Here is a 21,437-nt window from a genome sequence, read left to right as displayed (position 1 = left end):
ATTTTCCTCCGGGTCCTGAGGCCGCCCCTGTGACTGTGGACTGCGGGAACCCTGCCTGGCCCCTGCGGTCACACGCACCTCTGGCTCTGTTCGTGTGTTCGGTTTAACCCTAGGAGGTTTGGAGAGAGACTTGTGAGATTCCATGTGTTAGGGTGCATACAGCTGTCATTTTCTTTTTGCCTTTTGCTCACATTTCAGTCCACCTGGAGAAATCTCCAGTTTCCATCTGGTTGAGGTGTTCTGCCTTCTTGCCTTTTACAAAAACAGTTTTTCTTTCTGTTAAGCACTTTAAAAGGTATTAATAAAATGATATTGAGGAAAAAGATTAAGCCAATTATAATTGTTACCCTTGAACAAATTAAAGAAAAAGTTTCATGTTAATTTCCAAATGCACGTTTCTACATGCTTGAAATTTGTGGATGCCCTGTTAAATCTGCTGTTTCCACTCACTGCCATTTGTATGTGTGTGTGTGTATAGTACATATATTTATGATATATATAAATGGGTCTATTAGGTAGTGTGTGTTAGGTGTATATTTATATGTGTAACACACGTGTAATGGATACATTACACACGTATAATACACACATACATTTTATGTGGACATATATGTATTATGCTCATACAAAGCCTTTATAATACTTTAATATCTCTAGTTTAACAGGGACCTTGCATCCCTGTATTGCGTCATCGTATTATGTCTACATTTGGTGAAGAAGGGCAGCAGCTGGGTAGTCTGAAAATGTATTATTTCATCCAAGTGCCTATCTCTTAGATCTGAATAAAATTTCTCCCAGAAGAGCCACCCGTTAGAAAATTCTCATGACCTAACGAGTTTATTCGTATCCAGAACCTTCTCAGTAATTGGCTTGTGTCCTGCAGGTTCACAGAGATGCGGAGTCACAGCTGGTTTTGCAGGAGTGGAAGAAGGAGAGGAAGGAGATGAGGTAAGATGGTCTGTTGTGAACGGAGTGAATCCTTCACCGTGGCCCCATGCACTCAGCCCACACACTTTCCCCAAGGCCGGCCAGAGGTGGGACTCAAAACAGCCTTGCTTAGCTGCCGGGGGTGCCTGTGACCCCCAGGATCCAGAACGAGCCAGCTGCCATTAGTGATGAGTGACATTTCCTCGAGGTGGCAGCGAGTTCCCTCCCACCTTCTGCCCACCCCTGAGTTTGTTGTCTGTCCATCCCTCCCCGCATCCCTCCCTCCTTCTGTCCCACTTAACTTCCCCATTTGGGCAGCCAGCAGCCCAGCGTGGCCGGTGCAACAGTGGTGGAGGTGGCTCTGAACCGCAGTGAATCCTTGGGGCTCCTACAGTGCTGGTGCTTATTTGTAACACTGCTGTGTTAGGTATGTGCAGTCACTCAAATCATGATGCTTATTGATGAAGGAAGCCCGTCTGCTGTCAGATGGGTGTTTGTCTTAAGGGCATAAGTTGTTTTTGCTTTTTATTAAACTATAGCTGATTTACAGTGTTGTGTTAGTCTCAAGCATACAGCTTCAGATTCTTCTCCGTTATAGGAAAGATTGAATATGTTGAATAACGATATCAAATATAGTTCCATGTTCTATATAGTAAGTAAATCCTTTTTGTGTATGTATTTTATATAGTAGTGTGTGTCTGTTCATCTCACACTCCTTATTTATCTCTTCCCCTCTTCTTTTCCCTTTTGTACCCATAAATTTGTTTTCTCTGTCTGTGAATCTTTCTGTTTTGTAAATAAGTTCATTTGTATTATATTTTTAGATTCCACATATAAGTGATATGTGGTATTTGTCTTTCTCCGTCTGACTTACTTCACTTAGTGTGATAATGTCTAGGTCTGCCCATGTTGCTGCAGATGGCATTGTTTCATTTTTTTTATGGCTGAGTAATAGACTAGTATATGTGTGTGTGTGTATGAAAAGTGAAAGTGAAGGTGTTAGTCGCTCAGTCGTGTCCGACTCTTTGCGACCTCTTGGACTGTAGTGTGTCAGATTCCTCTGTCCTTGGAATTCTCCAGTCAAGAATACTGGAGTGGGTAGCCATTCCCTTCTCCAGGGGATCTTCCTGACCCAGGGATTGAATCTGGATCTCCTGCATTGCAAGGAGATTCTTTACCATCTGAGCCATGGCTTGGCTCAGAGCATCTGGCACTTAATTCAGGCTAGACGGTAAAGATTTTAAAGGAGCAATTATTCTCAAGAGGCCTTGTGGACAGTTGTGCTTCCCTGTAGAAGAGGGTGCTGTGTATGTGGACAGTGTTGATGTGGCCATTTCTGCTCTTGTGATCCCCCCACGCCTCCCTCCCAGGTAGCACAGCTCTCTCTAAGGTTTGGAGGTAGCGCTCACTGCCTGGTTCTGACCTCTGAGCAGTGGGCAGTCTGGTGGAACAGGTGTGCCTGGAAAGTGGGCAGAGTCCATTCCTCTGGGCTGCAGAAGCCACGGCTGTACTGAATTGATCCTCCTCCCTCTCAACGTGTTGGTTATTGGGAGTGTATTGGTTATTATAATGTGATTATTGGTATGAAATGTTGGGTGAGAGGGTGATGGGCATATGATGCATATATGCTTATAATGCAGGCTTCAAGGAGGTGCTTGAAGCTCTGTATTAGATGGTAGAGGTGTGCTTACATCGCTGTAATATAACGCTTACTCTCTTAAAGTACTTTTGAGTTTTATTTCTCTTACCTTACGTAGTTCTCACTATAACCTCACAAGAACGGGACCTTGATCCTGTTCTGTAGATGAGGGAAGTTTGGAGACTCTGAGAATATTCTCCATTTCTGTGGACCTTCAGAAGTGGCTCTTTCACCTTCCATTTTTGTTTGGGAAATGGGGTGTGCATGTTTAGGGGCTCACACCTTGCCTCTGGAGCTTTCAGCCGTGTTCTGTCCACTGGCCTAAGTGGGGAATGTGGTCGGAATCATTTTGATGGATGAACAGACTGTTTTCCCAATGAGAAGTCAGGGCTACTCTAGGCTAATTTGAGTCCTATGCATATGAAGTAGGAAGTTAAGAAACATCTGGAGTAACAGGCAAATTTGGCGTTGGAGTACAGAATGAAGCAGGGCAAAGGCTAATAGAGTTCTGTCAAGAGAATGCACTGGTCATAGCAAACACCCTCTTCCAACAACACAAGAGAAGACTCTACACGTGGACATCACAAGATGGTCAACACCGAAATCAGATTGATTATATTCTTTGCAGCCAAAGATGGAGAAGCTCTATACAGTCAGCAAAAACAAGACTGGGAGCTGACTGTGACTCAGATCATGAACTCCTTATTGCCAAATTCAGACTTAAACTGAAGAAAGTAGGGAAAATCACTAGACCATTCAGGTATGACCTAAATCAAATCCCTTATATAGTGGAAGTGAGAAATAGATTTAAGGGACTAGATCTGATAGATAGAGTGCCTGATGAACTATGGATTGAGGTTCGTGACATTGTACAGGAGACAGGCATCAAGACTGTCCCCATGGAAAAGAAATGCAAAAAAGCAAAATGGCTGTCTGGGGAGGCCTTACAAATAGCTGTGAAAAGAAGAGAAGCGAAAAGCAAAGCAGAAAAGGAAAGGTATAAGCATCTGAATGCAGAGTTCCAAAGAATAGCAAGAAGAGATAAGAAAGCCTTCCTCAGTGATCAATGCAAAGAAATAGAGGAAAACAACAGAATGGGAAAGACTAGAGATCTCTTCAAGAAAATTAGAGATACCAAGGGAACATTTCACGCAAAGATGGGCTCGATAAAGGACAGAAATGGTATGGACCTAACAGAAGCAGAAGATATGAAGAAGAGGTGGCAAGAATACACAGAAGAACTGTACAAAAAAGATCTTCACGACCAAGATAATCACAATGGTGTGATCACTCACCTAGAGCCAGACATCCTGGAATGTGAAGTCAAGTGGGCCTTAGAAAGCATCACTACGAACAAAGCTCGTGGAGGTGATGGAATTCCAGTTGAGCTATTTCAAATCCTGAAAGATGATGCTGTGAAAGTGCTACACTCAATATGCCAGCAAATTTGGAAAACTCAGCAGTGGCCACAGGACCGGAAAAGGTTTGTTTACATTCCAATCCCAAAGAAAGGCAAAGAATGCTCAAACTACCACACAATTGCACTCATTTCACACGTTAGTAAAGTAATGCTCAAAATTCTCCAAGCCAGGCTTCAGCAATACGTGAACTGTGAACTTCCAGATGTTCAAGCTGGTTTTAGAAAAGGCAGGAGAACCAGAGATCAAATTACCAACATCCACTGGATCATCAAAAGAGCACGTGAGTTCCAGAAAAATATCTATTTATTGAAAGTTTATTGACTTTGCCAAAACCTTTGACTATGTGGATCACAATAAACTGTGGAAAATTCTGAAAGAGATGGGAATACCGGACCAACTGACCTGCCTCTTGAGAAATCTATATACAGGTCAGGAAGCAATAGTTAGAACTGGACATGAAACAATAGACAGGTTCCAAAAAGGAAAAGGAGAACATCAAGGCTGTATATTGTCACCCTGCTTATTTAACTTATATTAACTTATTTAACTTATATTCATGAGAAATGCTGGGCTGGATGAAGCACAAGCTGGAATCAAGATTGCCGGGAGAAATATTAATAACCTCAGATATGCAGATGAAACTACCATTATGGCAGAAAGCTAAGAACTAAAGAGCCTCTTGATGAAAGTGAAAGAGGAGAGTGAAAAAGTTTGCTTAAAGCTCAATATTCAGAAAACTAAGATCATGGCATCTGATCCCATCACTTCATGGAAAATAGATGGGGAAACAGTGGAAACAATGGCAGACTTTATTTTTGGGGGCTCCAAAATCACTGCAGCCAAAAATGAAAAGATGCTTACTCCTTGGAAGAAAAGTTATGACCAACCTAGACAGCATATTAAAAAGCAGAGACATTACTTCGCCAACAAAGGTCTGTCTAGTCAAAGCTATGGTTTTTCCAGTAGTCGTATATAGATGTCAGGGTTGGACTATAAAGAAAACTGAGCACTGAAGATTGATGCTTTTGAACTGTGGTGTTGGAAAAGACTCTTGAGAGTCCCTTGGACTGCAAGGAAATCCAACCAGTCCATCCTAAAGAAAATCAGTCCTGAATATCCATTGAAAGGACTGATATTGAAGCTGAAACTCCAATACTTTGGCCACCTGATGTGAAGAACTGACTCATTTGAGAAGACCCTGATGCTGGGAAAGATTGAAGGTGGGAGGAGATGGGGATGACCAAGCATAAGGTGGTGGGATAGCATCACCGACTCAATCGATGTGAGTTTGAGTAGACTCCGGGAGCTGGTGATGGACAAGGAGGCCTGGCGTGCTGCAGTACATGGGGTTGCAAGAGTCGGACATGACTGAGCGACTGAACTGAACTGAAGCATATGAAACAGTGATTAAAAATTTTTTTATTGATGTATAGTTGATGTACAATATTATATTAGTTTCAGGTATACAACATAGTGATTCAAAATTTTTATGGATTTTGTAGCTTATTTTTTTAACTTTTAATTTTATGTTGGAGTATAATTGATTAAAAGTGTGTTAGTTTCAGATGTACAGTAAAGTGATTCAGTTATATAGATATATATGTGTAACATATAATGTATCTTTAAAAATATCTTTTGGCTGCACTGGGTCTCTGTTGCTACGCGCGGGCCTTCTCTAGGTGCGGGGTGTGGGCTTTTCTTGTTGCAGAACACAGGCTCTGGGGCGCCCTGGCTTCAGGAGTTGCATTGCGTGGGCTCAGTAGTTGTGGCACGTGGGCTTAGTTGCCCAGCGGCATGTGGAATCTTCTCAGACCAGGGATCGCACCCACATACCCTGGAGCTGCAGGCGGATTCTTAGCCACTGGACCACCGGGAAGGTCCTACGTGTATCTCTTCACTGTGAAACAGTGATCTTGGTGTCATCTGATGTCAGTAACTAAAAGCAGACCTCGGGGGAGTCACACTGTTGCTTTTTTTCTTCTCTCGCCTCTTCAGGGAAATGACCAAAGGTTTCTTCAATGCCCAGTTTGGGAGCTTGTTCCGCACAGACCAGAACCCCACATACTTCCTGCGGCGCCTGTCGCGGTTCGCCGACATCTACATGGCGTCCCTGAGCTGCCTGCTGAACTACGACGTCAGCCACACCTTCTACCCCCGGCGGACCCCACTGCAGCACGAGCTGCCCGCCTGGTCTGACCAGCCCCCAGCTGCCCGGCTGCCGCTGCTGCAGGAGGCCCAGGCTAAGTAGCTGGCGGCCCCACCACCCCTGGGCACCAAAAGCCAGGACCGGTGATGGCCCCACGCTGGGCAGACTCTGCGGGGATGTGAGCGTCCCTTTTGGAAATGATACGGATAGTCTTAGTGATACCTGTTTTGTACATTACGGAAGATACCCCCCAGCTCGTGGAGAAGGGAGCTCCCAGCTCACAGAGCCCACCCTCCTATGCACGTGGGGAGGGGACAGCGGCTGGCCTCCTGTCGACACCCTGTGATCAGCCTTCTTGTTTCCCAAGGTATTGTATCCAGCATCAGACTTCCTGGGATGGGGAGTCTTCTTGATGTCCTGTATTCCAGCAGGTGACGTTTTGAAACTCTTCTTAACTCTTCTGCGGAAAGTGCGTGGAAAATGCTGAACACGCCCAGTGCTGGACCCAGTGACATGCATCCACTGGTCAACTGCTGATGCTTTAGTGGGCACTTGGATAGCGTACCATGGTGTCAGCGGCAGAGATGGACCCCAGGTGGCAGCTGGTTCCCAGACATCTGGTACTAGGGCTCTGGCACACTGGTGCCTCCCTTGACAGCAGACTCAGCCTCCCTGGAGGTCTTATGTGAGAAAGAACAGGAGAAGTTGCAAGTCCTTGGCCTTGATTGTTCTCAGTATCCATTTCCTGTGTCTTGCCCCATGCAGGGGAAAGACCATGGTGCCCCAAGCGGTGGGCAGGTTCACTCTTTTCTTTCAGAAAAGGAGGACAAGGAGAGAAAAGCTTCTGGTTTAATGTCCTGCCGGAAGAGCAGACTGTAGAATGAGGCTGCTACATGTGAACGAGCGAGAGGACCCAGTGCGTTTGTGGTGGGTATCCCAGGACTTTATAGCCCCTGACTCTACCACCACACGTGTGTTGCTTGAACCTGCTCATTGGAGGATGAAAAATGAAACGAAAGAAAATGTCCTCATAGTTTAATGCCGTATGGTGACCCCCTGCCGCCCTCCCGTCAGGTGTTTTGCAATCTTGTTAAACTGTGTGTTACCAGAAACCATCCTCGTGGGAGGGCAGTGAGCAAATACCTTCTCTCCTGATTCATCAGCCGAGGAGAGGGGCTTGAATCCAGCCAGAGCGAGGGAGGTGGCTCTGTCTGCTTAGCTGTCTCCCACCTTCTCCCTTTAGATTGCTTTCTTGCCATGTTTATGTGTCTGTTTTGGGGATTTCTTTAGTGTCTGTGTTTAAGGTGGGAGCAGATCAGGGCATTGAAGTTGAGAGAAACAGAGTTGGAAGTAGCCTCACTGAGTGAGTGTTCCCATTTCTGAGGACAAGGCAAGTGGCACCTATCCTTAAACCTGAAGGATGCAGGGGCGGAGGAAAGGGGCTTGAGGAGAGACTGCTCGCTTATTTGGCGTTTTTAATGGATTTGTGTGGAACCAGCTATTGAGGAAATTTGAGCGTGGCCTGCCACAGGCTACCTGCCCGAGTGCAGAGATTAGGTGACTTCTACAGCATGTTGTATGACGCTGTGTGTTTTAATGGGACTGTTGCTGTTTAGTCGACTCTTGGCAACCCCATGAACTGTAGCCCACCAGGCTCCTCTGTCCATGGGATTTCCCAACCAGGAATACTGGAGTGGGTTGTGACCTCCTTCTCCAGGGGATCTTCCTGACCCAGGTGTTGAACGCGCATTCCTGCATTGGCAGGTGGATTCTTCCCTGACTGAGCCACCAGGCGCACCTGTGATCTTTTCTTGTATTTAACTAAAATAGTGAAGGTGACTCTAGACCTAATAGGCCCAGCTGGCCTTCTTTTTTCCCTTTATTATGAACACAGGTGTCCATTCCTTTTTCAGGCTGCAGGAGGCACTTTGTTGGCTGTTTGTTAGTGCCTGGGAGTTTTAAGCATCAGAGTGTATTGGAGACTGGCATTTCAGGGGTGCAGGTGGCATCCAGAACTGCTCAGTGTTGGGGTCCTCAGAGGATATGCTGGTGCTTTGGGCTGATAGTTTCTGCTTTGGAGAAGCTGGTGAGGAAGTAGGTATTTTAAAACTTTTTCTAATCAGGTATTCATTGGCTATCTCCTACGTGCCAGTGATAGGATGTTTTGTTTACTCAAGAAAATTGTTACTCAGAAACAACTCAGGACAGCTGTTCTGACTGCTTTCATGTATGTCTGGGTTAGGAGACCCAAGCCTGGGGCAAGAAATACATTTTCTAGGTGTGTGAATAAGGAATTTTAATGACATCACCAATTAAGGTTGAGCAAACTCCAGGATATAGTGAAGAATAGGGAAGCCTGGCATGCTGCAGTCCATGGGGTCGCAAAGAGTCAGACATGAACAACTGTGGGCCATGGCACGTGGTGGTACTGAGGTCTGTCTGCGGAGGACCCACCGAACATGCGCTGGGGCCAGCACAATCGGTCAGGACTGCTGTCTCTGTACGAAGGACAGAGGGCTTCTCTTTGTCTGTGCTCTGTCGTTTTAATTTGTCACTGTCGTGACTCAGCTGGGATTCAGCACCCTGTACAGCATTCTATTCCTCCTGGTTTAGCCTCTGGCGAGCCCGCTGATGAACGCATTTGGGTACAAGGGAAGGGAGTCTATTTTCTACCACTTAAAAGATCAGTTTGGAAAGTGAGCAGAATAAAATTATCTTGCACGTTGAAAAATATTTTCCCTTTTTAGCATTAGTTAGACTGATTTTCTCGGAAGGATGTGAACAAAAATTCACAGTCCAGGGGCTGTCTGTGCCCCTAAGGCTCACCGTAGCTGTAGCCAGTTGTCCGGGAAGGGACCTGCACAACTGTTTGTTCCAGAATCGTTTTTTTTAGTAGATGAAACCTGGCTTTTAATATATTTTAGAAGTTTGGCTTAGAGCTCCCACTTTCCTCCTAACATAGCCTTTAAATTTTTTTTTTTTCTTTTAAAAATTCCCTTCAGCTCCACTAATGCCAGTTAACATAAACCACCTGTTACTGATTCAGGCCCATCTATGACTGAATTCCTAGTTGCTTTGAAGGCATTGGTCCTCTTAATTAGTGCCAAGGAGAAATACAAAGTCCTCTTTCCTGCTAGCTAATTTAGCTTTGGATGAAGTAAATAGCTTCCCCCGCCCCTTTTCCTCCCCAAAGGCCTCTAAAGCAGTAGAGTGTGCTAAACGTTGGAATTGAATCCGCTCTGCCAAATGCTCATCTGTTGCCAAAGACCCACTTGGGGGCCCTGGTCTGGAATGTGCTCTCAGACTCAGTCTGGCCAGAGGCAGGGAGGGTTCCTTGATTGCTCCATTCAGCTACCCAGGAGCTGTGATGTGCTGGCTTAGTACTGATTTCCTTTTGTACTAATTTCCTTTCTTTTTTCCGTTAGCATATGGGAGCTAGGCTCCAAGCCTGGCTTAAGTGAAAACTGAAGTTGCTCAGTCGTGTCTGACTCTTTGCGACCCCATGGACTGTAGCCCACCAGGTTCCTCTCTCCATGGAATTTTCCAGGCAAGAGTACTGGAGTGGGTTGCCATTTCCTTGTCCAGGGTATCTTCCCAACCCAGGGATCGAACCTGGGTCCTCCCACATTGCAGGCAGATGTTTTACCATCTGAGCCACCAGGGAAGCCCCCAAGTTTAGCTTAGCTTACCTTTAATACCCTAGTGGATTGAGGAAGAAAAAGGGAGTGAAGTTTCCCTAATGTAAGGTTCAGCACACTTTCCCTGTCAAGGACCAGACAGTGAAGACTTACAGCTTTGCTGGCCGTTTCCTGCAGCCCCTCCTCTGGGACTGGGCCTGCCTATGGTCCAGGGCAGCCTGGCCTCTGAAAACAGGCTGCAGGCTGGATTTGGCCCTCGGGTGGTGGTTTGCCGACCCCTGCATCGACAGACTGTGTGGGTGGCCGTGATGAGATGATGACTTTGCTAAAAGTGTGTGTGCAGGGTGGTAAGCAACCACAGAACACAACTGTGTGCAGCCAGTGTAAATAAGTTCTGTAGGCAAGCTCGCATCTTCCCCTACGAGCTTCTCTCTGGACATACTTATGTGGCCAGTGGTAACATACTGTGTTTCCAGCACATGGCATGATTGTCAGTTGTGTGACTGAGTGGCCAGCTCGGCACTCATTGAATATACCTCTCATTGTGTTCATTTGTGATTGTGCTAGTAGCGTTGTGATGGGCTTGGCTACCCTGAAGGACTTTATCCCCCAACTGCTGTGGGGGTCGGTTGCTGCTGGCTCACTGTCTGCAGCTGTGGGTCCTCTCTGGGAGCTTCCCCCTGTTGAAGAGTCCTGCCTCGGGTGAGGGTGTGGTCAGACTCCCTCCCTGGAGCAACTCTGAAGGCCCATCAGCTCCTTCCTGCCCTCCTTCCCCTTTCCCAGGCGTGCATCCCAAGGACAGTTCCCTGTAAACTTCCCGTGTGAGACTCCCCACCTCATGCCTGCTCTCTGGAACCAACCCACAACACTGCTCTGTACTTTTCTACACTGCAGTCTTGAACTCTGACTTAGGACACTGTTTTCTAATTATTTAGTAGAAGGACAGATGTTGCCTGTTTAATTTCAGGCACGGTAAATGCAAATTAGGTAGACTTGCTATTTATCCTGAATGTGAATTTGCTATTTATTCTAAATATTGATTTTATGTTACATGACGTCGAACTTACTGCCAAATAAAAGTTTGAATTGTATTGTCCAGTTTACTCCCAGTCATCTGCTTTTGTGTGCTTCAGTTAGTGGCAAAAGTCACATCACATTCTCAGTCAGTTCAGTCGCTCAGTCGTGTCTGACTGTTTGTGACCCCATGAATCGCAGCACGCCAGGCCTCCGTGTTCATCACCATCTCCCGGAGTTCACTCAGAGTCACGTCCATCGAGTCCGTGATGCCATCCAGCCATCTTATCCTCGGTCGTCCCCTTCTTCTCCTGCCCCCAATCCCTCCCAGCATCAGAGTCTCTTCCAATGAGTCAACTCTTCTCATGAGGTGGCCAAAGTACTGGAGTTTCAGCTTTAGCATATCATTCCTTCCAAAGAAATTAAGAGATGGCAAAGGTGAACGTCAACATTCTAGGAATCAGCGAACTAAAATGGACTGGAATGGGTGAATTTAACCCAGGTGACCATTATATCTACTACTGTGGGCAGGAATCCCTCAGAAGAAATGGAGTAGCCATCATGATCAACAAGAGAGTCCAAAATGCAGTACTTGGATGCAATCTCAAAAACGACAGAATGATCTCTGTTCGTTGCCAAGGCATCACATTCTAATGTACCCAAAAAAGAATATCCCTGAGAAAAGGGGCAAAAGGTTGATAGTTCCTTCCTCACTACCCTGGTCTCCCCACCCTCAGGAAAGCACACTTGCCTGTTCTCAGAGTTTGAAGACCATGTAGTGAAGCCACAGAAGGAAAATGGGTGTGAAATTGGCCTTAGGTGGGCAGCAGTTGACCCACCTAGAATTTCTGTCTCTCACAGACAGTTCCCTCCTTGAGAACAAGGAGAAGACAGTGATCCACCTGTTTGTCTGCAAAGTACCAGGAGAATGGAAAATTGGAAGCAGTGTTTTAAGGGAAGCAAATACTAATACTGAATTAGGAGCGCATGTTGTGAAGTCAGTTCACTGCTGGGTTTTGGATATACTTATATTTTGAAGAGCCTTTTTAAACTGTTTGAATGTGTTTAAACTTAATATCCTTGACCTCTCATTGTGCCAGGACCTTCATCTCCTTCACTCCTCTCTCGGGTGCCTGCTGTTTTTCCTCTTAATCATATGCCTTTCTGTCCCCTTGATGGTGGAGTTGGACTCACTAGTGAATCCATCTCACGGTCCCCTTGGGAAGCGAGTTCCTGGAGTGCCAGCATTGCCCCGTCACGGCACATTGTCCAAGAGGAGGTGGTAGATCGTGTCTCTGCCTGAAATGGGCATTTATTCCCTTTCCTGGAGTTGTGAGGAAGCTTCTCAGACTCCAGGGGCTTCTGAACTTTGGACTTGGCTCAGCAAAAACCCTGATGATTTGGGAACAAAGCTGTTTGGGCCGTGAGGGTGATGGAGGAGGTTCTGAGATCTGTTCATCCCAGCCATTCCCATCTCCATTTCCCAGAGGGGGTTCCCGAGCCTGGCTAGTGCTACCCCCGGGGTAGCTTGCAAAAGGGTGGTGGGTGGGCTGGAGGCACTTGGTTGTCACAGTGATGGAGAGGCCACTTTGGGCCTTTTGAGGGTCTGGTGGACATCCAGCCTTGCACAGAGTCCTGCATGGACAAGAACTGGCCCGATTCTGGACGTTTCATATAAATGGAATCATACGGTATGTGGTCTTTTGTGTCTGACTTCTTTCACTGAGCGTCATGTTTTCAAGGTTCATCCATGGTGTCGCGTGTATTAGTACTTAGTTCTGTTTTGGGGTGGAATGCTATTTCATTGTGTGGCAAGATGCAGTTTGGTTATTCATTCGTAAGTCAGTAGACATTTGGTTTGTTTCCATGTTTTGGCTATGAATAATACTAATAATGCTACCTCTATAAGTTGTTGTACGGACATGTGTTCATTTCTCTTGGGTCTGTACCCAGGAGTGGAATTTCTGGATCACATGGTAATTCTATGTTTAACTTTTCGAGGAACTGCTGGAATGTTTTCCACGGTAGGGGCACAATTTTACATTCCCACCAACAAAGTAGAAGGGATCCAGTTTCTCCACACCCTTGTGGATACTGGTTATTGTCTGTCTTTTAAGGATGGCCATCCCTGTGGGTGTGAAGTGGTATCTCTTTGTGGTTACTATGTCTTCTTCACACAAACAAGCAAACCAAACAGAATTAAGAAAGAAGCACTCTTAATGCAGATGTTGGCTAACTAACAGCCCTAATGAGCCCTAATGAGTTGATTTTACCTTCAGAGTTTGACCCCATCACTTCATGGGAAATACATGGGGAAACAGTGTCAGACTTTATTTTTTGGGGCTCCAAAATCACGGCAGATGGTGATTGCAGCCATGAAATTAAAAGACGCTTACTCCTTGGAAGGAAAGTTATGACCAACCTAGATAGCATATTCAAAAGCAGACATTACTTTGCCAACAAAGGTCCGTCTAGTCAAGGCTATGGTTTTTCCAGTAGTTATGTATGGATGTGAGAGTTGGACTGTGAAGAAAGCTGAAAAAAGAATTGATGCTTTTGAACTGTGGTGTTGGAGAAGACTCTTGAGAGTCCCTTGGACTGCAAGGAGATCCAACCAGTCCATTCTAAAGGAGATCGGTCCTGGGTGTTCTTTGGAAGGAATGATGCTAAAGCTGAAACTCCAGTACTTTGGCCACCTCATGCGAAGAGTTGACTCATTGGAAAAGACTCTGATGCTGGGAGGGATTGGAGGCAGGAGGAGAAGGGGACGACAGAGGATGAGATGGCTGGATGGCATCACTGACTCGATGGACGTGAGTTTGAGTGAACTCCGGGAGCTGGTGATGGACAGGGAGGCCTGGCGTGCTGCAATTCACGGGGTCGCAATGAGTCGGACATGACTGAGCGACTGAACTGATGGCAAATGGTCGATTTGCTTCCCCAGACACTGGATTTGTTCCACTGACTTTATTTCTGTTCTGTAACCAATAATTGAGCACATTTCACATGCCACAGACTGTGCTGGGTGCCAGGGTACAAAGATGAATGAGGAAGGTCTCTGCCTTCGGAAGCTTACAGTCTAACAGGGAAATAAGGTCACTAGAGTGCTGGGCAAAAGGTAAAAGGTGCTACTGAAGGTTGGGGAAGATAGCAGAGGGTCAGGGAGGGAGCAGTCCCCTGGGTGGTGGGTGGGCTTAAATGGGCTCTCACCCATAGAAACAGAATATCCCCTGGATCAACTGAAGAGATGAGGTACTGTTTGAGTGCTCCAGAATTTGAAATGTTAAAGGAGCTTACATTTCCCACAGTCAACTGGGGCTGAGAATTCACAGTTGATGGCCTTTCTGAGGTGGCTCTGGGGACCCAGGTGGCAGCAGTGATGTCTGGATGGGGCAGGTCCAGCCCTCATAGCGCCCCCAGGGGGTCACTGCTGTCCAGCTGCTGGTCGCCAGGGTCCTGGAAAAGAGAAGTCTGTGAACCAGGCAGAAGGTGCATCCTTCCAGGTTGAGCATAATATTGGCTACTGGTCTGTGGCCTTGGCAGGTTTAGGACACACTGGTTGTTTAGTTGCTAAGTCATGTCCAACTCTCTTGTGACCCCATGGACTAGCCCACCAGGCTACTTTGTCCATGCGATTTTCTAAGCAAGAATACTGGAGTGGGTTGCCATTTCCTTCTCCAGGGGATCTTCCCGACCCAGGGATTGAACCTGTATTGTACTGGCAGGTGAATTCTTTACCAGTGAAGCCCTGGGGAAAGCCCTTAGGACATGCTACCCCCAATACAGTAACTTGGCTTGTTAAATGTCAAACTGCAAGAATTCTTTTGAATGACAGAAGCAGGAAGGTCACTCTGACTAACGCTGCCCCCTACCCTTTTCCCCTGAAATGGGTAATGAAATTCTCTCATGAAATTTTCTTTAGAGGAAAGAAGAGGCATCACTTCTGGGGAGCTGGGGGCTAAGAAACCTGTACAAACAAACCTTGTTCACTAACCCTTATCTTCCTAGTGACTTCTTCACCATTTACTACCTCTAGGTGCAAAGGCTTCCTGTTCCAGTCCCTTCTTTGGGTCTTCATTTTCTCATGAAGGCTCCCACGTACACATAAATGTTCAATAAAATATATATGCTCTTCTGTGAGTCTGTCTTTACCAGTTTACTTTTCAGGCCCAGCCGTGAATCATCAGAGGGTCAAGGAGAACATTTTCCTCCCTTTCAGCCTAAAAACACTATTTTTCCTGCAGTCTCTTGTGAACACATCCGGTGAGAGCGAGGGTGGCTTCACGCTGCTGTCCTGTGGCTCATGGCCTGAACATGGGTACGGTCTCGGCTGTTTGAAGGTATGTGGCCCTGAACAAGTCATTTCACCTCTGTAGTGTTTTTCTCATCTATTAAGGGGCCTAATAATATTTACCTGACAGGGAGGTGTGTGAATTAAGTTAGATACTACTCTAAGGAAAATAAAACCACCCCACAAAACATGGCTGTTACTCTGATTACAAAAAAAAATCCTTTCCGGTTGACAGTTCAGCCTGAACTGGGTCTGATCAGAAGCAACAGTCCAGAGGCGGCCTCCTGAACCTCCTGCTGTCTGTGGCTCTGATCAGACCGCAGCTCTGTCCGTTCACATAATGGATGCTCACAATGTGTGGATTGGCTCCAGGCTCCAAGGAGGCAACACCTGCTCCTCCAACATAAAAGGCATGAGAATAAAGCAGATTTGGGGCTGGTGCCCTCAGCTTAGGATTCCTGTAACTGGAACATTTTTGCCACCTGGTCTGATTAGGAAGGTTGAACTGAGTCCTGTCTCTTAGGATACTCTCACCTGCCTCAGGTGAGTATTCCATGGACAGTGCTCATGGGGCCCCGAGAAGAGGCCAGATAGCTGAGAGGCCATGGAGAGCCCTGAACAGAATGTGTAATTTTCCCCCTTGTTTTTAAAATGAGATTAATTCCCATATCACAAGGCTTACAGAAATTGACTGTTAATAAATGCAGCTTAACTGAACTTGCCCTTGCAATTTGGACTAGAAACCTTTACATGGGTTTGATTAAAAAGCAATAGGATTTATGATCTGATTATTTTTCAGTATTGCAAATATATTAAATCTACTACCACAGGCACTGAGAACCATGGGATAGTTGCATTTGGTTCACTAGAAAAATAACAAGTGTTGCATTCTATAAGCTTAAAATGGTACAACAGAATACTGTAATGTTTCAGTGCCAACTTATAAAAATTCAGCATAACCACTGCTCCATGGACTTCAGGTGCATCACCCTCCCAGTGTGGATATGTTCACCACCCTGGAAGCTCTCTGAACCCCCTACCATTGGGATTTATGGATGATGATGGAATAGAAGGATGTGAGCTCACCTCTTACGAAAACACCAAAATTACAAGTAAGGCTTTCATTCAGATTTAACAGAGAAATCAAAAGCTTTGCAGACAAGCAAAAGCCAAGAATTCAGCACCACCAGACCACCTTTGTAACAAATGCTAAAGGAACTACTCTTAAGTGGACAAGGCCACAACTAGAAACAAAATCATGACTAGAAAAGCTCACTGGTAAAGGCAAACATCCAGTAAAGGATGGATATCACACAGAAGTGATATAAAAACCAGCAGTCATGAGAAGAGGAGAGCACAAATGCAGGATGTTGGAAATGTATTTGAAATTAAAAGACCAGCAACTTAAGGTAATCTTGTTTATATATGCACTGCTCTAACAAAACCTCACGGTAACTACGAACAAATCTATAATAGATACACATTTTTAAAAAGAGGGGGAGTTTTTATGGAGACTTCTTCACATCGACTATCAGCTACATTTCTAGGCTTTCTCTCCCTCTGGAGAGTGAAGAGTGGAACTGAAAAATCCCAGCCTTCGAATCACGGTTTGGTCTTTCTGGTGACCAGCCCCCATCCAGAAAGCACACGGGAGCCAACCCAGAATCTCAGAACAAAGAATGTCCCTAGTACTCTTACCACTTAGAAAATCAGAGGAGTTAATGAGCTCTGGGGCAAAGACCAATATGTTTTCTTTTATCTCACTCTTAGCTTCTCAGTCCAGACCTGGTAACATAGGCAGAGTGTGTCTCGCACATTTGATGTGAATGGGTTCCCTGCCATGGTGCTGAGGTCAGTGGCGGCACCATCCAAGCTCAAGGGTCACTAATTCTAGAAACAAGTGGCCCTTTCTTGGAAGACCAGAGCAGAACCCATGCCCCTAGATTAAAAAAAAAAAAACTCATCAAAGAGACGTAGCTCCTAAAGTAAGAAGCAGCTCTGACAATAGGCAGAAGAATCCCGAACAACAGTGTAAATGTTGAAGCAGTTTTAGGGCTTCCTTTGTGTCTCGTCAGTGGTAGTGGCAGAATTCAGCCCAAGATTTCTTCTCCTTGTCACCTCGCACCTGGGCACAAGGTTGGGGTTGTGCAACCCCTAGTTCTTTTCTAGATCTAACCGATGGACGCCTCTGCAATCCACAATCTGCCCAGGAGAGCTCAGAACACAGAACCACTACAGGGCTTCACCCAACTTGCTTCTAGGCTTGTAGCCTGGAGACGTGTCCTAGAAGTGAGATTTCTTGGCACAGTGCTCTCCACAGGTCTGCTGAAAGACATCATTGCCTTGCCTGCCACCCCAGCCTGAACCCCTCGCCGCCTCCCAGCTGAACCTGTTTTAGATGAAAAGACAAACTCACTGTGAAGGGGTCGTAGGAAGGTTCTGGGGTTGCTGAAGTTGTGCTCTCGTACATGGGGTTCGAGATATTCTCAGGCTGCTGCTTGCCAAGAGCTGCGACGTCAATGTCCTCTTCAGACTGCTCGGACAGACAAGCACAGGGCTGAGCACCACAAAGTCCCCAAGGTGGGGTGTTGCAGCCAAGTCGGAAGCTAAGGTAAGCCCCGCCCCCACCTCCACCTCTGGGAACTTTTCTGTTGTCCTTTTATTGAGATCTGACTTAGATGTAATATCATGCACCAATCTTAAGTGTTCAGTTCAATGACTTCTTAAATATGTTCACCCATGTGTGACCAGCACCCAAATCAGCACACAGGGCATCTCCATCCTCCAGGAGGTGCCCTTACACCCCCTGCCTGCCGATATCTGGTCCTGCCCATGGTAACTGCTTTTCTGACTCCCATCACCTGGAATGGTTTTGCCTGTCCTTGAACTTAATATGAAAGGAAGCGTGTAGCATGGCACTTTTGCTAAATGTGATGTATACAATGCTTGTACAGGTTATCTGCCAGAAGGAATTGACCTACGGCTGCAGCCGTATCTGGCCCACAGGGTCTCCCATGGTGAGCTCCTGGATGTGGGCTCAGCCATTCAAATAGGGCCAGTGTGTTTCACTGGCTGTGACCTGAGGCCTCTGGCTGCGCAGGCCCCCTACCGTGTCCCCACCCCACCCTTAGACTCAGCTTTGAAGCTTGTCTTCTGATTCCTCCAAGGTGAGTGGCCTCCTGGGCCCTGGTGAATTTGGCTCCAAGCCACACCTGTGGCATGAAGGGCTACTGGCTGCCCTTCACCCTCCTCCATCCTCTGACTCAGCTAGGTAGAGGGCCCTGGAGCTGCCACTGCTGATCTCTTCAGGGCAGAGGCCCCGTCCAGGAGACAGGAAACGTGCCAAGCACTCAGCGAGCTCCCTGAAGCAGCCAGTCTGCTGGAGTAGCCCAGAGCTGGGGCTGGGATTCAGAGTGAACCCCCATCCCCATGGTCCTGTTTTTCTCTGTCTCACCTCAAAATGCTGGAAGCCAATCGTTCTCCGGTTTAGTCGAAAGTAGGAGTATGCTGCCAAAGCAATGGCTCCGATGACCAGGATGATGGCAAAGAACACTCCTGTTCCCAGGCCGGTGTGGCCTGACGTCTAGACAAAGAAAGGGCAGCGGCTGGTATCAGAACTGGTGACCTCCCCAAAGAGGCGTGCTTCCTGGAGCCCACCCCATTCTGGCTCGCCTGAGGCATCTTGTGCCGGCTGGGATAAAAATAATGATAAAGCTGTCAATATGTATCTAGCCCTTACTACTTGCAGGGTCTGTTCTAAGCCCCCTTACATAAAATAATCCATTTAAATGTATAATAACACAAAGAGATGAGAACAGTTTCTACTGTTTCCATTTTTACATGGGAGAATGGAGACACAGAGAGGGTAAGCACTTGTCCAGTGTCACACAGCCCATGAGTGGTAGAGATGGGCTTTGAAGCCAGCCTGGTTTTGGCGCTTCATAACTTTAGAACAAAGTTAGAAAACTAACATCACCGCCAACCAACCACAGCCAGCTGACCAACACTTATAAAGCATGTGCCAGGGACTGTCTTTATTATTTTACATTAACTCTTTGTAAGGAAGAAGGAATTTTGACCTCCATTTTGCAGATAAGAAAATATGGGGCTTGATGATGTTTCTGGGGTTTGTCTGAGTTCACATGGGTACAAAGTGGAGGGGCTCAGGATTTTCACTCCTCTTCCAGTGGTTTCTCCACTGGCACACCCTGCCCTTTCCATTCAGCAAATATTGGTGGTGATGGGTGTTATGTCACTAACACACTGGATGGGGGCTGGGCATCCCTGACGCCAGCTGCCATGGATGAGGTGGACAGGGCTTCCAGGAGTAGCTTGCTACTTGGGGAATGGACATCGAGGCTCCTTCTTACCAGGAACTCTGGGTACTCACCCCTGAGGGAGCTTTTAAAGGCTTGGAAATGACATGAATAATCCCATTGGAGGCAAAGATGTCCCACTGCAGAATGGTTCTTCCATCGACGAACCTGGTCTAGGGAAGTGAGAAGAGGGCTATCGGAGATCTCTGACCATCTGATTCTTTCTTTCCATGTGGGAAGCCCTTCCATGGAGGAAAGTTGTCCAGTTTCCCTGAGGTCCTAGAGCCTGGGTTTCAGGCCCATCCTCACCGACAAGCAGTATGGGGCTTGTGCTCGCCCTCTGGACAGCCCAGAACACAAAACATTAGTAGTTCTTGTGCCAACAAACTGTTCTGGGATGCAGAGAACCCAGGAGGTCATTCTATCCAGCCTGCTTGCTTAACAGATGAGGAGTCAGAAGGAAAATGGTGTGATCACATAGTTCGTGACCATACACACCAAGATCAGATAGGTAGTAGGTGGCAAACCCCATGCCTTAACTCCAAACCCACTGCTGTGAACATCACACCACACAAGAAAGGGATGTTAAGTGAGCTAATTCCTTGCTAATCAAAGTGTGATCCACTAGCTTGTGGTGTGGGCAGACACCCAGGAGTTGATTAGAAATGCAGAACCTGGGGCCCCACAACCCAACTGCTGAATTACAATATGCATTTTAACAAGCTCATAAGTGATTTACATGCCTGTTAAAGTTTGAGAAGTACTGGTCTAAACTACTGATCTTCAATAATAAAGATCATTTATTAGCTAAGTATTAAAAATATTCATTAGGTGGTGAATGAATGCATATTCATTCATTCCCTGGTGGTCCAATGATTAGAAGTCCATTCACCTTCCAGTGCAGGGGACACTGGTTTGATCCCTGGCCCAGGAAGATCCCACATGCCTTGGAGCAACTGAACCCATGTGCCACAATTGCTGAACCTGTGCCCTAGGCCACAACTACTGAGCCCATACACCATGATTGCTGAAGCCTGTGTGCCCCAGAGCCCATGCTCTGCAACAAGAGAAGCCACTGCAATGAGAAGCCCATGTGCAGCAATGAAGACCCAGTGCAGCCAAAAATAACTAAATAAAATTAAAAAATATACAGTGTTTATAAAAAATATTCATTTAGCCCTTGCTACATAAAGCTGAAGCTCCAGTACTTTGGCCACCTCATGCGAAGAGTTGACTCATTGGAAAAGACCGATGCTGTGAGGGATTAGGGGCAGGAAGAGAAGGGGACGACCGAGGATGAGATGGCTGGATGGCATCACGGACTCGATGGACATGAGTCTGAGTGAACTCTGGGAGTTGGTGGACAGGGAGGCCTGGCGTGCTGCGATTCATGGGGTCACAAAGAGTCAGACATGACTGAGCGACTGAACTGAACTGGACATGTCAGATACCATTATCACATATCAAAATCCCTGAATCACTGAATCTCCATAAAAGCGTATGATCTGACAAAACCACAATTATCACTTCACACCAGTGAGAATGGCCATCATCAAAAAGTCTACAAATAATTATTAATGCTGGAGAGGGTGTGCAAAAAAGGGAACCCTCCTACAGTGCTGGTGGGAATATAAATTGGTGCAACAACTATGGAGAACAGTATGGAGTTTCCTCAAAATACTAAAATTAGAGCAACCACATGATCTTGCAATTCCACTCTTGGGCAAATTGCTAGAGAAAACCATAATTCAAAATGATACATGCACCCTGATGTTTATGGTAGCACTATTAGAGGAGTCAAAACTTGGAAGCAACTTAAATGGGCATCAACAGATGAATGAATAAAGAAGATGTGGTACACATATACAATGGAATATTACTCAGCCATAGAAAGAATGAAATAATGCCATTTGCAGCAACATGAATGGAGGAGCCTGGTGGGCTGCAGTCCACGGGGTCGTGAAGAGTCTGACATGACTGAGCAACTTTGCTTTCACTTTTCACTTTAATACACTGGAGAAGGAAATGGCAACCTACTCCAGCGT

At 46.3% G+C, this 21,437-nt stretch overlaps 2 protein-coding genes across 4 annotated transcripts in view; one reads left to right on the top strand and one right to left on the bottom strand.

The window, feature by feature from the left end:
- The window catches only part of NT5DC3 (5'-nucleotidase domain containing 3), a 66,320-nt gene extending 55,446 nt beyond the window's left edge, over positions 1-10,874 (top strand). Inside the window, exons 13-14 of the mRNA XM_027965966.2 lie at positions 884-948; positions 5,983-10,874. Of these exons, the coding sequence (XP_027821767.1) occupies positions 884-948; positions 5,983-6,235 (318 nt within the window). The 3' untranslated portion in view covers positions 6,236-10,874. The remainder of the gene's footprint in view (positions 1-883; positions 949-5,982) is intronic.
- Positions 10,875-13,737: 2,863 nt separating this feature from the next.
- Positions 13,738-21,437, bottom strand: part of STAB2 (stabilin 2) — a 171,186-nt gene continuing 163,486 nt past the window's right edge. The window contains exons 66-69 of one of the 3 annotated variants that reach the window (XM_012174923.4): positions 19,467-19,565; positions 18,531-18,659; positions 17,493-17,609; positions 13,738-14,241 (exon numbers count right to left, since the gene is read on the bottom strand). In XM_012174923.4, the coding sequence (XP_012030313.3) occupies positions 14,191-14,241; positions 17,493-17,609; positions 18,531-18,659; positions 19,467-19,565 (396 nt within the window). In that variant the 3' untranslated portion in view covers positions 13,738-14,190. Of the gene's footprint in view, positions 18,660-19,466; positions 19,566-21,437 lie in introns of all 3 variants that reach the window. The other 2 variants (XM_060413137.1, XM_060413136.1) reach the window with 2 other exon arrangements.

The sequence above is a fragment of the Ovis aries genome, chromosome 3 (assembly GCF_016772045.2).
Source record: "Ovis aries strain OAR_USU_Benz2616 breed Rambouillet chromosome 3, ARS-UI_Ramb_v3.0, whole genome shotgun sequence".
NCBI lineage: Eukaryota > Metazoa > Chordata > Mammalia > Artiodactyla > Bovidae > Ovis > Ovis aries.
This window is presented reverse-complemented; position numbering and strand designations above follow the sequence as displayed.